This window comes from Gnatocerus cornutus, unplaced genomic scaffold, assembly GCF_029298725.1.
Source record: "Gnatocerus cornutus isolate USDA-ARS CGAHR unplaced genomic scaffold, icGnaCorn1.1 ctg00000477.1, whole genome shotgun sequence".
Classification (NCBI taxonomy): domain Eukaryota; kingdom Metazoa; phylum Arthropoda; class Insecta; order Coleoptera; family Tenebrionidae; genus Gnatocerus; species Gnatocerus cornutus.
In genome coordinates this window covers 1-17346 of record NW_028275790.1, presented here as the reverse complement: position 1 = coordinate 17346, position 17346 = coordinate 1, and the positions used below count along the sequence as shown (strand labels likewise).

Genomic DNA, 17346 nt, shown 5'->3' with positions numbered 1-17346 from the left:
ATGTGACTATTTTAGACATCACAAATTGTACAGTTTTTCACTACTTAATGCAAATAGAAAACAAAAATCTTGAAATAGCGAAATCTTTAATGGACAAAGGTCTCCACCTTAATGCTCTCAACACATATGGTCAGACCGCATTACACTATGCTTGCTGGAATAGTTGCTATGCAAATGTGCAATTTCTGCACAGCTACAACGCTGACTTCACAATCGTTGATGATCGCGGCTATACACCGTTACACTTCGCAGCATCTTCTAAATGTGAAAACATTCAAATAATGAATTTCTTACTAAAACTGGGTATAAATATCGACGCTCGCACTAAGCAAGGTCGCACTGCAATTAACATAGCTTGTGAAGTTGGATGCTTTGAGAACGTTGCACATCTCCATCGCCTAAACGCTGACTTGGCAGTTGATGATAATGATGGGAACACTGTTTTACACAGTGCATCACAAACAAATGATGCAAACTTCCAGATGATAGACTTTTTACTAAAGCGAAATTTTGATCTCAATGCTTGCAATAAGAACGGACAAACGTCTCTACTTGTCGCTGGTAAAAACGGTTGTTTAAGAAACGTGAGGTATTTGTATGGCAGAGGCGCTGATTTAACAGTCAGAGATGAGGACCAAAAAGACATATTCGATTACGTACAGAACTGGGACAATTCCTATGACAAAGAGGCACTATTAATATACTTAAAAGAAACGGACTCTGAATTTAAAGTAGACACTAGTAGTTGTTGGTCTGATGAACTATCTTCCGAGGTATGTGTAAAATATCTTAAATATGCAGCATAAACAGACAAATTGGTTTTAGGAATCTTGGTAACATCTCTTTAGGCAGGCTGAGATACCACCAACCAAGAAAATTGGTCAATGTTTTCATCTTCGCAGAAAACACTCTACATTCCACAACATATCCACACAACATAAATAGCCCCAACGAAATCAAGGAAGAAATAATGCTTTTTAAACCAGAACATTCCCCGGAATAAAATTTATAACCAATAAAATGCTCACATTATTCCTCAAAGTAGAATTGGTTATGATTACTTTTCTTTTCAACGCCAATTTAAGCCTTAAATAGTGGCCCAAGCTGAAATTATTCTGACGGTAGGTGTTTTTGGTTTCCTTCTTTATTTACAATGCACACCCAAACTTCATCTTAAAGAAAGACAAATATCACTAGGTTTTATGAATATGTTGTACATACTAATAGAATCCAAGAATGTTTCAATTTAAAATGCGCAAGTTCTCTACTGCCTCCGATATAACCGGAAGAGTTATAAAAATGAAAATATTTTTTGTTCTTGTAATTCCAATTTTTTATCGTTTGTAATTTTTGAGTAAAATGTCGAATGCATTACGACATTTTCAAGTCCCTCGTCACGCTTCGGCCGAAAACTTGCCATTTTGAAGCACGTTGTGTTTTTTTCAACGACCGACGCTTTTTCTGGAGTTTTTGACGAAAATTATCCACCAAAAACTTGATCGTCAAGAGTTTGAGCTCAATTAGCTTGTTGATGTTGAGGTACTTTTACTTGACGCCCGTTTTTGTAAAAATTCTAGATTTACCGCATATGAGTTGTCATCCTCCAAATTGAGCGATTTTCCGAAAGATCAAGTACATCAAAGAAACGTTTCTCCTGCTGTGTGGGGAGATGGAAATTTAGTTTGTTCTCCTGAAAAAGACTAATAGTAGTGCTCATGAAGACGCTTCTTAACGAAAACTGAAGACGTGGTCAAAGTCCGACACATTTCAGCTACGATAAAATGAAGAAGATCGTCTCCGCGTTTTTCTTTTTTTAGTTCTTGTTGATGACAAACTCTGCATCGAAATCTTCGTCATAAATAAGTGAGTACCGTTGGTAACACTAGAATGACGCACTGAGTCAAATTTGAAACTTTGGATATCATAACTTGCAGAATTGTAAATTTCCCGCTTAAATTTAAAAAGCATTGCCATCTCGCTGGCAAATTTGGAATTTTAAAATAAGTAATTCTACCAAAAACTTTTTGAAAAATTTAGATCAAATTTGATTTTTGAAAGTGGCGTCTTCTCTGAATCAAATTTGAGATTTTAAATATCCAAAATTTTGAATATAAAATAGCGTTCTCTGGGTCAGATTTAGAACCTTAAAAATCAAAACTTGTAAAATTATGTTGAAATTTTAATTTTTGTTCCAAATTCACCTCTTGACTTTCAAAGTGACGTTATCTCGGGGACAAATTATAGACTTCAAAATAAAATTCAAAAAGTACAGAATTGTAGAACAAAATCAGTTTGTGCCGCTTGATTTTTAAAACTGGCACTATCTTTAAGTCAAATTTAAAGTTTTTGTTATTAAAAATTTCAGAATTACGTGAAAACTACGTTGTATTTCAATATCCCACAAATTTTTAGTTTAAGGTCACTAGATCAAAGTGTCTGTTTTATAAAACAGACAATTTGATCTAGTGACCTTATTTTAGTTTTGAAAGTGGCGTCATCTATGGGTCAAATTTAGATTTTCTAATTAGATGTCTAAATTTTGATTTTTTCAAAATTTTTGGTTATTCAATTATTAAACTCATTTGTAGGAGGAAGCATGAATCAAAGGAATCAAGATTTGTAGGAAGAAGTATGAAGAAAACAGTTACCCTCCCTGGGGTAAGTCAGAGACTGCCAGAGGAGGACAGTAGGGTAACGTAGAGCACGTGCCATGTGGAGATAGGGAAGGAGACCCTACTCGGATTAGCAAAGGGGCAGAGTGCCAATATTACATTCTACTCACCTAGGAATTTGAGCGAAGAAGAAAGAGATTAAATTAAGGTAAGCAGACAGGCACAAAGAAAAGAGGGAAAAACGGGAAACTTTTTTTGACAAAAAATAAAAGAGGGGAGCTTTAAATTTTATTTGGGTTGAAAAATATGAGTAACGCGCTTAATGAAACAGCTGATCGAAAAGTGAAGGTCGGCCAGACAACAACAATATCATGGTCGCATTCTTGTTGTCAGCAGTTTTAGAGTAAGATAATCCATGTAAACGTCAGAGTAATTTGTAATTAGCTTGTAAGGTTGGATTATGAGTTAAATCTATTAGTTTGTAATTGTTGTCTTTTGTTTGTCCCCATCACCGATGGACCGTCTGAGATGTCACGACAAGACCGACTGTCCTAGTGGTAGGCTAGAAGAAACATCACACTTCCAGGAGTGTCATCAAAGAACCGGAAGGCGAAGTGGAGGCAGAGTGACCTCAACGGAACCGAGAAGAAACTGCGGATTTGAAAGGGACAGCTTCAGGTCAATGCTACTTGAGTTGATACATGGTGCCGAAGGAGCGGCGAGAACAACGAGATCGACCATTCTTTTTCCCTGTTTACTTAACCTCACCCTTATTGAGAATCCTGTAACCACGCAACTTTCCTGAAAACCTAAGCAAGATCCTTTTGAGTAAGAGCTCCTAAATGGTCAAGGAAAACGTATAACCCAAGAGAAACCAAGGTGAAGCCTTACTCCAGAGCAGTACAAGTTTTCACACCTAGAAGGACCCGTCAGTGCAGTTGGAAGGGTTCCACTCCGAGGTGTGGGGAAGTGCTGCTTTGTTCTTCTAGTCGAAGCTAGTGGCAGGATGTAAAGAGTCAATGTTTCCGGACATGAGGGAAATGCGGGACAGAAGAGGAGATTAGGCATAAGATAGAGATGTAAATGGTTAGGATAATATAGTTAAGGTTTAGGCAATAAGTTAATTGTCAGAACAACAATTTTTAAAGGATCAGCAGTTAATAATAAATGCGACGACCAACAGGTTAACTAACTACCTTTGTTCGTTGCACCGGGTTTTCGCAAGTGGCTTAGCTAGCACTCTAAAACGAAGGACTAGCAAAGTAATCTTGCGGAAACGAGGTGACATGGGCGACGTACAAAGAGTAGTTAGCCAGTAGTAGTAGTGGTTATTAAGGTAGCGAGTGAGTTGTGATCCAGTGGGACAATGCCAACCCCTACCGATATATTGTAATTATTTTTGAGTTTATTATATTCTAGTGTTTATCAATGTAGTTAGTAGGAAAAGTTAGGAATAAAACGATAAACACTCCTAAAACTGTGTCATGATTGAAAGACCCCGTCAAGACGTGACACTACTTTAACTTCTCCGCTGTCTCTCATTGGTCGCCGTAGGACCTTCAATGACATACCGTTCTTATTTTAAAAATTTCAATATAAACTTTAAAAATTGTTTCTTTTTTCACAATTAGAGCAAAGTAAAATGGTTCCAGAATTTGGAATAGGCATTTTCATTCAACTTTCATTAAAATCCAGAAAATTCAATTCATAGAACGAAATTAAAAATTCAAATCTTCAGGTAATAAATCTGCCCAAATCCACAAAAATATATTTTATAATATAATTCAAATATACTTCAAAAGTTTAAATCTACTCACAGAGATAAGAAACGTACCTAACTGCATTCATTCACGTCTGTTTTCATACAATGATAGGTTCATCTACATTTATCGACTACTTTATTAAAATTAAACCACATTTATATGTGTTATTTAGTGTTCAAACTGAAAGAATTGGAGTAATTAAACCTGCTGGTTATTATCAAATGTAGCAGTCCGTCTGGTGGTTCGGCGTTTCAACCAGCTTGTCCGCCCAAATTGGAGCAGAGGATTGTAAACCAAGGGTGCAATAGGATTTGCAAATTTTCCGACCGCAAAATATGGTGCAATAACTCAAATTCCATCGTAAATCGAATTTGTTTCTCTCTAGAACGGACCGTTGAAATGAGGCTTAAGGTTGAACTATCCAAATTTGAAGATAGGGCGTTTTAATGTAAAAGTTCGTACAAAATTACACGAAAACGAAGAGAGCTATTTAGATGGGGTTTTTTGTGTTTGAAAAAGCACAAAAAATTGTAGTGACCTTACCCTATGAGATTTATATCTTGGTTTTATAAATATTTTTTTCTATTTCGCGTTCATAATGAAGATATTTCGATACGCGTTTGAGCGTATTTCGGTATCGTAATGGACCAATCCCGTGCCAATATTTCCAGGAACTTATATTTTTCTTAGGTTTGCAGCAGACGAACCGTCAACCTGCCGTCAACGTTGACAATTTAGATTTTGGTTTTGAAAAAAACCATGATAAATCGATCAATAAACTATTATTTCTTGTTGTACACTTGGCTTAATAATTCATCGGAGAAAAACTCTTTGGATGCAAAAGAACCATTATATCATGATCAACATCTTCGCTCTCTTGGCTTCCTTGCGCTCCGGTAACCTCAAAACGTCACACTTGTCAAACTGACTAAAATTGGATTTGGCTACTTCGAATTTTTTTCCCGAACATTTTGCAAATGCCAACTACCCTAAAATTCCCTAGATTTGGAAATCAAGTTTTTTCGTTTAAAATAAGGCGAAATAGAAAAAATAGCGTATGATACTTGTTCATAATGCATTTTGCCGCACTTACTACTTTAAAAGCGTTCGTGCGGCAAAACGTTCATTATGAAACTCCATTATGAAACTCGTTTCATAATATACTATTTTTCGATTTTAGCAAGTTATATTTTACTTTATTAAAATTTGACTTAGTAACAACGCTACATATTTTCGAAACGAACCGATTGGCGCAAGAAAAAGTCAATTTATTAATGAGGGCGTCTGTAGTTTTGTTTAAACTTTTAATTTTTAGTGATTTCGGAATGCTGTCTGTTTTTTTCTTTCGCCTCAGGTAAAGACGACCCTCAGTGTAAAACCAATAAACTCAATGAAGGTTATTTCTACGTAATTATTTTCATTTGTGTGGCGATTTGTTGATTTACAACATAGTTATGGTCAACAAACTTTTAAGAGCGGCCGCTACCTAAAATCCTTATGGGCAATGCAGTGTAAACTGGAGCCTTCATAACTCAAAAACGGTTTGGACTAGAAAACTGAAATTTAGAATATATACTGTCCTTGTAGTTATCTACATACTGCATAATTTTTTTTATTGATATCACCTCTGGAACGGTAATTACACTGCATCAACTTTGGCTGAAGACTGTAACTTCGGTTTGCGTTGTTGTATCAAAAATGAATCCAATCGGATTGTAAAGCAAGTCGTTCTGAATGCAACGGTCCTAAGTTTTCAAAAATATTCCAATAATTAATTGAGTATTTGCAGCGTAAAATTTTAGATTTTAAATCGAAGTTGAAATTTTGTAATTTACAACCAGCAATTGCCGGCAAACCACAGAAATTAGTACTTCTTCACAAGCACAAAATTTATGATGGGGTCAGGTAGTTTGACGAAACCAAGAGGTCCAGCTGTTTGTGAAATAATAGCTCTTTCTTGGAAATGACAATAGGAAAATAATAGAACTGAATTTTTATTTTTGCACTGCAATTAATTGGACCACAGGAAAAATGTTTAAAAAAAACCTCTTATATTAATAAGGATTTCTGTACTAGGAACAACCACCTATTTCACGTTCCTATGCATTTGTTATACAGAACCGGAAGCAAAAACTTGTTTTTTATCACCAATAATTTTGTCGTCGCGACGCTTTAAAAATGTAGTTTGTAAGTTTTAGCGATTTTTGAGGCATATAGAACCAAACACCCAATCCCATTTTTCAAAATAATGCTCACATGGCATATTTTTTATTGTAATCAAAAAAAGTACCTTAAAAATCATTTGCGATACATTAGTCTATGATATTTAGTAATTTTTTTTTGTTAATTCCGATTATTTTAGAATGCGTGACTAATTGATTAAGTTAAGTTAAGTTAAGTTTCTCACTATGTGATTTGTGAAATTTGGAATAAATGTAGTTTGCAAGTGTTTCGTCATGATATTGAAAACTAGCGTTTTTTCTCAAATTTAAAACACAATTTGCATAAAATTTAAAATTAAAACAGAGACTTTTTTATCACAGTTATGTTAACAAAAGAGTTAGCGAGTGTTTTCACTAAAACTCGAAATTTCGCTTCTTGGACGTCGCGACACCAAACTGACAGTGCTAAAAAAGCGTGGAACTTAATCAACCATAAGCCGTAAGCATTTGAACAAAAGGAGCATATTTGTTTTCCAACTAATTTTGATTTTTTTTTTAAATTTAAAAAACATAAATTAGGCAATTTTGTGCTCTCATGTTACTTCAATCAGTTAGTCGCGGTTTTGATCACTTCTTTCATTAATAAATATAAATATAATATACCTCGAATATATGACGCACCTTACTTTATAAAAAATTCCGGTATTTTTAAATGGTAAAGAAACAAATAAGAAAGTGCATCTCTAGATTCTACAATTTGCTTTGAAAAATTTATTATGTTAAGCTGATTGTTTTATGGCGGTTATTAGACCCAAGCTCTGGCCTGGTCATTTTTGTGACAGCTCACTGCCAAAACCAAAATCTGAAGAGCAGGCTGGGTAGCGACCGCTCTAAAGGGCCCCTCAAACCTCGATCTTGCACGAAGGTTTTGAACGATGGTTTCGACGGTTGGAACGAAACGGTCGGAAAAACCGAGGTCTGTAGGTAAAACTGTCGGTTCAACACGACGGTTTTTGCCCACAGACCTCGGTTTTTCCGACCGTTTCGTTCCAACCGTCGAAACCGTCGTTCAGAAACGTCGTTCAAGAACGAGGTTTGTGGGGCCCTTTAAAACCCCAGCCCGAGTGGTTTAGATTATTATTACCATCATCTTGTGGTCAGGACAATAGCTAATAGTTTTGACTGCATTGATGGCCAAATTATTATTGCCCATGGCCAGTAAATCTTAAATACTTTGATAGTAGAGTCCGATATTTTACAAATTACACCCGTGAAACTTAATAATTACAATATCTCATTATTATTATTTAATGTTTATCTTCATAAATAAATTAAATTTTTCCCGAAAAGGTGGGATTTGTGTAATTGCAAAAATTGAAGAATTAATGGATGCACTGGGATCTTCGAATTTTGTCCAAGATTTTTGTGAATGTAACAAAAAATAGTGAACATAATTATAATTAATTAAATTATATATAATAATTATATTCTGTTGCTTCAGTGATTGATCTATCTTTTAAAACCTTTAAATTACGAAAATTTTTTCAGTCTTTTCACCACCCCAAAGTCATAATTTTGACAACAAGACGTTATATTACTGTCTGGTTGTTCTCAAAATACGTATGTGTGAATTTTGAAAAGTTTACGCATGTGGAATGCTAAAAATTATTTCGCTTTCAGCCAAGTTTTCGTATTTAATTAATCAAAAAGTCATTAAATATTCACTTTACAAAAATTGTATATAGCATTTAACATAATGCACGTTGAACAGATTAATATGCAAAAAACAGAAAGCAATTTACTCAAATAGTTTTCGAGTAATCGTGTTTGGAAAAATTGAATTTGCCTTATATTCAAGTTTGTTCGAGATCCCCTTAAAAAATAAAGATAAAGACAAATATTTATCACCTAAAACTATTCTAAAACAATTTAAAATCCTAATTCATCAGATATAAAGTTCAAAATTTTGAAATGATTATCCTCAAAGCTACGTTCAGTTTGAATAAAAGAGAAAAATCTTGTTTCAGGCAAATTTAAGATTTTGCGTGTTTATGGAAAAGCTTCAGTTGTAAACTATCCCTTCGGCTACAAAATTGATTTATGGTACCCGCATTTCTACCTACCAGACCTCTCTGGTACAGAGAAAAGAGATGCTACTGCTAAACAAGGATAACATGTTTCGAATATGAAATTTTCGAAACACGATTTCTCAAAAACTATTAACTTTAAAAAAAATCTGTTTAGTCGACATTATGTAAAATTAGTCTACGCATGTGGAATGCTAAAAATTATTTTGCTTTCAGCCAAGTTTACGTATTTAATTAATCAAAAAGTCATTAAAGAATCATTTTACAAAAATTATATATAGCATTCAACATAGTGCACGTTGAACAGATTCATATGCAAAAAACAGAAAGCAATTTACTCAAATAGTTTTCGAGTAATCGTGTTTGGCAAAATACATTGAATTTGCCCTATACTGAAATTTGTTTGATATCCCCTTAATGTTGAATGTGAACGAAGAGTGATCATAACCTGCAACATACAGTGTCAGACCTTGTTTACGTTGTTCACTTGAAAAGTTAAAACTCCTGCAGTCAGACGAGACACGGTTGTTTCTCCTCTTAAAATGTTCACATTCCTCTTATTTTTTGTACAATTCACCGGAAAATGTACTAGTTTTAAACGGTTTAGAAGCTTCAGCATCCATTTCACACACTTTTTGAAATCAACTTCGACGCCAAATGACAAGATAGAAATGTCAAATTCAGTAATGCGGCCTGCTTCATTTATAAAAATCTAGATATCTGGCATTTGGAGGTCGGGAAATGGTCACTTCCCAGCGAGTTGGGAAGTGAATTACCATAGTAACAGCTCACTTTCCACCTTACGAAAAGTTAGAAAATGAACAATTGTTGACTGATTGTGAATAAAAGTTATTTCCATCTATTATTATTATTTCCAAGTCGCAAACTGACCCCTAAGTACCTAGGAGATTACCAGGGACCTGATAAAAAACAGTCGGTCCGTCCGATAGAAGATCCATCTCATTGTGGGTCAAAATATTGCCCATCATAAATAGTAGGGATTAGTTTGCGGTAAAGAATCAAATGTCGTAAACTTGTCTAAAGAGTTAAAATGATTTTAAGAATTATTTAATATCTCGATACCAGATATTTTAAATCAAATTTTAGTATCATTTTCATCCATCTGAGGAAAAATGGAACAAGACAGGTTGAGTTTTCCACCATTTTCCCCATTTTGATTTTTGAAAAACGTAGTTTTTGCGTTTATTTCACATATGGTTAACACAAGAGTAAAACTGATCACATCATTTTTTAGGGCTTCTTTTCCTCTTCAACAGGTAGCTAAATTTTTAATCCCTTAGTTGCGCGTAATTGGTTTGTTACCTTTTTGAGGATTAATTAGCCGTCCTCCGGAGGTAAACTAATCGCGGCAGCTGGAAATACCCACAGACTTATGGATAATAAGATAAAGTTTTATTAGAATTATTGCTAAATAGTGACTTTTATAGACTCAATCAATCATAAAAAATAGACTTTGTCATATGGATAAGAGTTAAATGTCTTTTTTTTCATCAAAATTTAGAGTAATTTGAGAAGCTAGTATTTTTGAAATAATTACAGTGCCAAAAATTGACTATTTTTTATTTTTTTTTTTGGAAAAGTGTACTAATCCATGTCAACGTAAAATTTATTTGTTTCTATATTAAAAATTTGAAGGATTACACAATATAAACAAATCCATCAATACTGTATTTTTAAAGATACAAAAGATTTAAAACTTTTGTGAGATTAAGATAAAGTTTTATTGGGATTAGTGCTAAATAGTCGCTTTTATTTAGGATTAGTACTGGTTTAAGATCATATTTAAGACGAAATTATTTTCATTTAAAAGGTGTACGTTTACTAAAGTTGCAGTGAAAAGTTCGAAGTTTGTAATTAATTAATTTTAATATAAGTGTGTGGATCTAAATTCTATCTTCTTGAAATAAAATTGGTAAGTAATCTGAAAATGAAAATTCCTAACTTTTGTAAAATAGAGCTATTTCAAATAAAAGATGTTTTATAAAATTTCTTGTAACTCAGAGATTCAAACTAATTATAAATAATGAAACTGTGTCATAAAATATAAGAGTTTAATGTCATTTGTTTCGTCAGAAATTAGAGTCATCGATAAGTAATTAATTGTTGGAGTAATTTTAAAAGTGCACAAGTGGCTAAATCACAAACTATATTGACGATTTGAAGTGCAATAAAGTGTACAATAAAGTATAGGTACATTAATTGTTATTGAAAAGTATAATTTTAAAAAGTTTTAAATGCCACAAATATCATAAAGAAACTTCTTAAACGTGTGTTTTACAACATTTTAACTACGATTGTTTTCCATTTCTAATTTATAATACAGTAGACACTCGATAATTTGACACTCAAAGGATCTGGCAAAAAGCTCAAATTATCAAGAGTTGAAAATATAGTGTGACTCAAATAATCAAAAGAACGACAAATTTGCAGGTTTTGTAAAAATAAAATTTACAAAGCGATGCCTATAAAATGTGTATTTTGTGTTGCAGTTTCAATTAATTAGGGTCCCTTTATTATGTGATTATTCGAGGATTTGCACAAGTGCTTTTAGTGAATATTTTTGACGTTTTGTTTTAAATTAGTATTTTAACACTAAGAGTTATAATTAATTATCGTTCAATGGGTCGAAAGTTATCCCAAATCTCTTATGAAACTTTTCTTGCAGTAATTTGGCCATTCTGTTCGAAATTCATTCAAAATAAGTAATTTTTTGGTTTTAACTTTTTTCGTGCAATTGAATATTTTTACGAGTGCACGCGTATTTGAGATGCACTCGAGATATAACTACACTACTGATTATTTATTGCAATGCATCATTGAATAGATTTGAGATTTTGTCTTTTTGACGCGCTGACGACTGCATTGGTATCACTGGTATCTCATTAAAAAAATAGTTAAAAAAGATAAAAAATGGAAGTCTTTTGACAGGTTTATTAAACATATCGTATTTATAATTAAGCATATTCAAAATACATACAGGGTGATGAAAAAAAACACCCATGAGTGGAAGTACCATGTGCTTTTCAGTTAAACCATCTCAGAAATCAAAGCAAAATTAATCTAATTTTTTTCCATTCTACAATATGCAAAGGAAAAACTAGGCAATGCTGCTGAATGAACCTTTTCTAATAAAATTTTACATTCGGCACTTTTCGTTTCTAAGCAACTAGTATTAAAAGCTTTACAATGTTGCAACATTAAATTTCTACAGGGTCCGGCAACACTTGTGTCGACCCCTAAAATCGTCTTTAATTTTTAAGATAAAATTTTAGAAATTTGCATAATGCTCATAGTTGACAAAGCTCTAGAAGTTGACGCAAAAATTTGTTTTTTTATCACGGTTTGGTTGGCGTCGCAACGCCTAAAAGTATAATTTTTAGCGATTTTTGAGTTTTTGCGGAAATATTCGCGAATTCAATTTTTTTTTTCAGAATAACTATGATACAAATATCAGATTTTATTTAAAATCTAATGCAAATTGTGTTTAAAGTTTGCGAAAAAACGCTGTTTTATCAAGTTATTTTTCAAAATTATGACAGCGCAGCGGCAAACTACGTTTACACCAAAATTTCACTTCATTCACTCTTATAAATGTTAATTTTGATTAACACGGGCATGTTGCACTTTATGGACACCAGAAATCGTTAATTAACATCGACAAAGCGACAATTTCACCAAGTAAGACTTTTGTAACAATCTAAAGCGAACCAAACGATAGATGTCATTTGTGACACAAGATGTTGACAGATGGGTGTAAACGTAGTTCCCAATTTTGACGTAATGAAATTGGAATCTAACTTGATAAAACAGCATTTTTGTCTCAAATTTTGAAGACAATTTGCATTGAATCTAAAATAACAAGTGAGATATTTTTAACATAGTTATATTGAAAAAAAATTAAATTAGGGGTTGATATCACAAACCCTTTCAATTACCTAATAATTACATTTTTAAGGCGTCGCGACGCCAAAAATATCAGCGATAAAAAACAAATTTTTGCGTCAGCTTCTAGAGCTTTGTCAACTGTGAGCGTATGCAAATTTTCAAAATTTTCTCTTTAAAATTAAAGACGATTTTGGGGGTGGACACAAGTGTTGCCGGACCCTGTACAGGTGTCCCAGAACTCACAAGAAATTACAAAGCACTTTTTCTACTTTTCAGGCTAGAGGTATTCTATTTTCCGGAGCCAAAGGCAAGTCACTGAATTTGTTATGAATAGCCAGATCTACAGGGAATGCTAAATCATTTTCTAAAACATTAATCCGTAGCACTATCTGATAACAATATACCGTCAACATTTTTAATTTTATCACAAGTCAACCATTCAAAGACTTTTTCTGCTAATCACTGAGATAAAGCCCATCCATTTAGATTATTGGCATCTATACAGGTGTCCCAGAACTCACGCCTAACCGAAAAACTCAAACACAAATAATATTAATGTTGCTAGGTTTCTTTAACAGGATACATTAATTTTGTCCACGTTTTCTTTGTAATGTAATGGTTAGCTATGGGCTCTCGAGTCTAGGGTAGAAAGAGTTGTTCCATAATGTTGAAAATTTGCACACATGTTTCCCATGGCCTCAATATACCGCAAAAAAAAATCAAACCCAAATTCCAAAATATAAGGGTGGCATGTTAGGGGTTGGGGGTTGAAAACAACAAAAAATTGGGCTTTTTATTTTTTTTTATTTCCCAAGAGCTCCAAAGCTTCTGTCAAATTTGGCGTTTTTAGGGGGATTATGGGACAATAAATTCATTACAATTTAACGAAACTGTCAAAATTATGGATAAGGACCTGATATGGACAAGATAAACTAGTTAAAAAAATTTGAGAAAATTCACGGACACTGGAGATCAAACGAAACTAGAAAAAAAAATGTCATAATTTTTGCGCTTTATTAAGGGGGTGCAATGGAGTGAGGGCTTGTATTTTTAGGAAAACAAACATGTAATTACCACATGTTTTCGATGTCAGCAAAAAGCATCTAATCTGAAAATCTCGTATTTTTTGTTCAAAATTTACAATTTATTCGGGATAGGGGGTTTCGTAAAATTGCATCCTGGAAGTCGCCGCCGCTTAATAAGTGTCAAGTTTACCTCTATAAAAACGTTCGAAAATTCTGAAAAAATTCAGGTGTGCTAGGTTGCTTAAACTGTATTGAACGTTGTATTGGCTTTTACCAACTAAAATTTCGTATTTTTTCTCTAAACTTCGTTTCAACCCCAAGAGTGGACTTTGAAAATAAATCTCTCGAAACCGGCCGCCTATTGTTGGGTCTAACCCTGTTAACGTAGTTCAAAAATTCTGAAAAAATTCAGATGTGTTGGGTTGTCTGAGCTAATGAATAAAAAAAAATACTGCAAAACATTTTTTTTTGAACCCGTGTGACCACAAAAACAGTATATTCACATGAAATCGTTATCTATTTGTTCGACACATGATTGTATATCTATCCGATAAAAGTTTGTATATACTGTGTCGCTTTGACGATTTATTCATTACTTGAAGCAATGATAACGTTGCTGAATTCATTTTGTGGGTTTTATTAGAATTAGTGAGTTTTTGTTGAGTAAAATAATGGTAAAAATTAATGATACGTTAATAGACTTCTTTAAGCACTGTTTTTTGAGTTGCTGTTACTATCAATTAACGCTAACATGACATAAATGCCACCTCAAAAAATAATACTTTATTGAAACTGGTAAAGACCGAATTTGTTACATTGTCATTTAACAAAGAAATTTATTCAGTTAAGTCATAGAATGCCATTTTATGCGCTTACTTTTACTTTTTTTTGTTACTATTGTGTGTTGTTGGCAGATATTTTGTAATTTGAAAAAAACCAGAACAGAAGACAAAATGTATTATCCTAGAGACAATTGAGAAGACGAAGAAAGAGTTGAAGGAGAATTGCGAAGAGGGGGAAGAGGAGGAAGAGGGGTAGGAGGTAGAAAAGACGGAGAAAGAGGTGAAGAAGGAAGAGGGGAAATAGGAGATGGAGGACAAAGAGGAAGAAAAGGACGAGAAGGAGGAGAAGGAGGAAGGGGTGGAGAAGGGAGAGGAGGAGGGGGAGAAGGAAGAGGAGGAGGTGAAGAAGGAAGAGGGGAAGGAGGAGGTGGAGGACGAGGAGAAAGAAAAGGACGAGAAGGAGGAGGAGGAAGAAGGGGTGGCGAAGGGAGAGGAGGAGGGGAAGGAGGAGGAAGGGGAGGAGTAAGAGGAGGAGAAAGGGGAGGGAGAAGAGTAGGAAGAGGGGGAGGAGATAAAAAAGACGGAGAAAGAGGTGAAGAAGGAAGAGGGGAAAGAGGAGGTAGAGGACGAGGAGAAAGAAAAGAACGAGAAGGAGGAAGAGGAAGAAGGTGTGGAGAATGGAGAGGAGGAGTGGCTCAATTATAAATAAAGAAATTATTCCTGTTGAAACTGTGTAATGACAGAAAGTACATTTTTAATTCGAAAATTAATAGTTATTTCAAATTTAAGCTTTTAAAGCATTTTAAACGTGTATCTTACAACATTTTATCTACGATTGTTTTTTAATTTATATAAAAAGTTGTTGAAGCACACAACAGTGTAGCAACAAAATGGCTTATACAGAGTGTTCAAAATAACACCAGACCACCTGATAAGAACGTCAAACTTTAAGTCACTGTAAATTGGAACTTCTGTTTAAAATTTTTATTTGAATCTTCTTACGGGAACAAAATAACTTTAAATATTGCGAAAAACGACAAGACAGTTCAATTCATTCGGTAATTATTAGGAGTATAATTTTCTGACACGAGCAACTGTTGAGGGGATGAGTAATGACATGTTCACCCAAATCAATAGAATTAATAATTAGAAAAACCCTATCTTATACAGTATGTCCCCGGATTGAGTTCACAAGAAGAAAAAAAACGTTATTTTTTATTTTACAGAAAAATGACAAAGGAATAATATTTTTTGCTTAATTTAAGATAAATAAATCTTTAATTAAAACAGTAGTGATACAAAGCCGGTTCTGCAGCGGAAGTCGTAATCTCGAGCGCCCGTCCGGTGGTGTATTGCTGGTCATCTACCAATCAGGCGCACAGATGGTGTCGGTGGCTCTTCCGGCGTATTGCTGGTCATCTGCCAATCAGGTGGCGGGTGATTTAAAAATTTGACAGATGGCGGTGGGAATTTGACAGCTGGTGGCGGGAAATTGAAATGTGTAGCCGGTTGGAGGCGCCGCGAGCCGATAAACAGTTCAATTTGCGCGTGCGCGGCTAAACGGCGGGAAATTTAAAAATTTGACAGATGGCGGTGGAAATTTGACAGCTGGCGGCGGGAAATTTGAATTGACAGATGGCTGTAAATTTGACATTTGATCGTTCAAGATGGCGTCTTTAATTGTGACAGCTGGTAGAGGATCAAGATGGCGGTGACGGTTTGGGTGACAATCATAGAGGGCGCTAGAGAGAGCAAAAATTTCAAAAAAATTTGAGTGCGGTTCTCGGAAAAAATTGCAATTTCTCGGAAAAAAATATTATAATTTCTCGGAAAAAACATGTAAAATAGTTCGTTATTTGGGTGTGGTTATTTGGTCTGATTTCCGCGTTTCTCGGAATAACCGCAAACATTGATAACAGACCAAACTAGATGTTTTCAAACAAGACAAAAATTTAAAATAGTTCGCAGGGTATAAGCAAGGTGTTTGAGATTTTCAGTCGCTGCTTGTATTTTTTATGAGACTTTTGGTGGGTCGTATGTACGATTTTCTGTAGCGGGATATTTAAAAATGGTGGAGTGCACGCCATCTATCCATCGTGGTGTGGTAGAAATCTGTATTATCGATTAAAAAATTTTCTGGAAATATGTAAAAAGTGTATGGGCAATGACACTATTATAGCGATCGAGTACCTATATAATAATAAATTAATGAAAAAAAAAATTCTGCAGGTCGTCTAATGTATGCAGGAATCTGCAAATCGATCAACATTAGTAGATGTCATATTTTTAGCGCAAATTTTGAATTCGATAAGAGGTGTGTGAGTGGGTGGTGCGTGCAAATATAAATCCAATTGAACTTCCGTAATTTACAAGTATTCAAAATGAATACGCAAACAAGAGAAGAAGTCAAATCAATTATTAGAAACCGATGGCCTAATCTTAAATTTATAAGTTTATGATCTTTATATTTATATTTATCAATATATCAGGGTGTGAACTAGGCAGTGTAGGTTGTATAAACAATACATGGGGCCTACATATTTACCATAAGGTGAGTTCCTTTTTTCATATATTTTCAATTCAAGGAATTTATTTTTGAATATCTTCACAGTATCCTGAGACAATTCGAAGGCGTGGAAGACCACGGAAAAGGAAGCCTTCTTTTCAATTTATTGCTTTGTAAATATATTATATACAAATAAAATTAAATAAAAGTATAAAGTTTTATTTATTATTCAAAATAAAGGGCGTGCAATATAAGCAATAAAGAATTACTTAACTAATTACATATATGAAAAGCGTGTTTGGCGTTTTTTGGTAAGGAGCTTATATTTTTTCTTATTATAGTCATCGTCGTCGTCGTCCTCATCGTTGCAGTGATCTGTGAGAAAAATATTATCAATATTTCATAAGAATGATCATCAATGTGATGATTAGAATAAATTGAATAATGATCCCCACGAAAGTGAATTAATTTTATTCAAACTAATAAATCGTTTATTGTCAAAA

At 33.9% G+C, this 17346-nt stretch overlaps 1 protein-coding gene and 1 pseudogene across 2 annotated transcripts; both read left to right on the top strand.

Annotated features, from left to right (window-relative positions):
- The first annotated feature begins 25 nt into the window (after positions 1–25).
- On the top strand, positions 26–4089 carry LOC148165223 (putative serine/threonine-protein kinase DDB_G0278535). 2 transcript variants are annotated; one of them, XM_088049743.1, is made up of 4 exons: positions 26–773; positions 826–1121; positions 1578–1863; positions 2589–4089. In XM_088049743.1, exons 1-2 carry the CDS (start codon positions 48–50, stop codon positions 835–837), a joined length of 738 nt encoding a protein of 245 aa, XP_087905869.1. In that variant the 5' UTR covers positions 26–47; the 3' UTR covers positions 838–1121; positions 1578–1863; positions 2589–4089. The 2 variants fall into 2 exon arrangements, with proteins under 2 accessions (XP_087905869.1, XP_087905870.1); XM_088049744.1 differs by lacking the exon at positions 1578–1863.
- A 10588-nt stretch (positions 4090–14677) lies between these two features.
- On the top strand, positions 14678–15046 carry LOC148165222 (uncharacterized; annotated as a pseudogene).
- Positions 15047–17346: the final 2300 nt, after the last annotated feature.

What these genes read in the sequence shown, in the direction of transcription:
- LOC148165223 (XM_088049744.1), top strand. Translation starts at nt 48, where the DNA reads ATGCAAATAGAAAACAAAAATCTTGAAATAGCGAAATCTTTAATGGAC.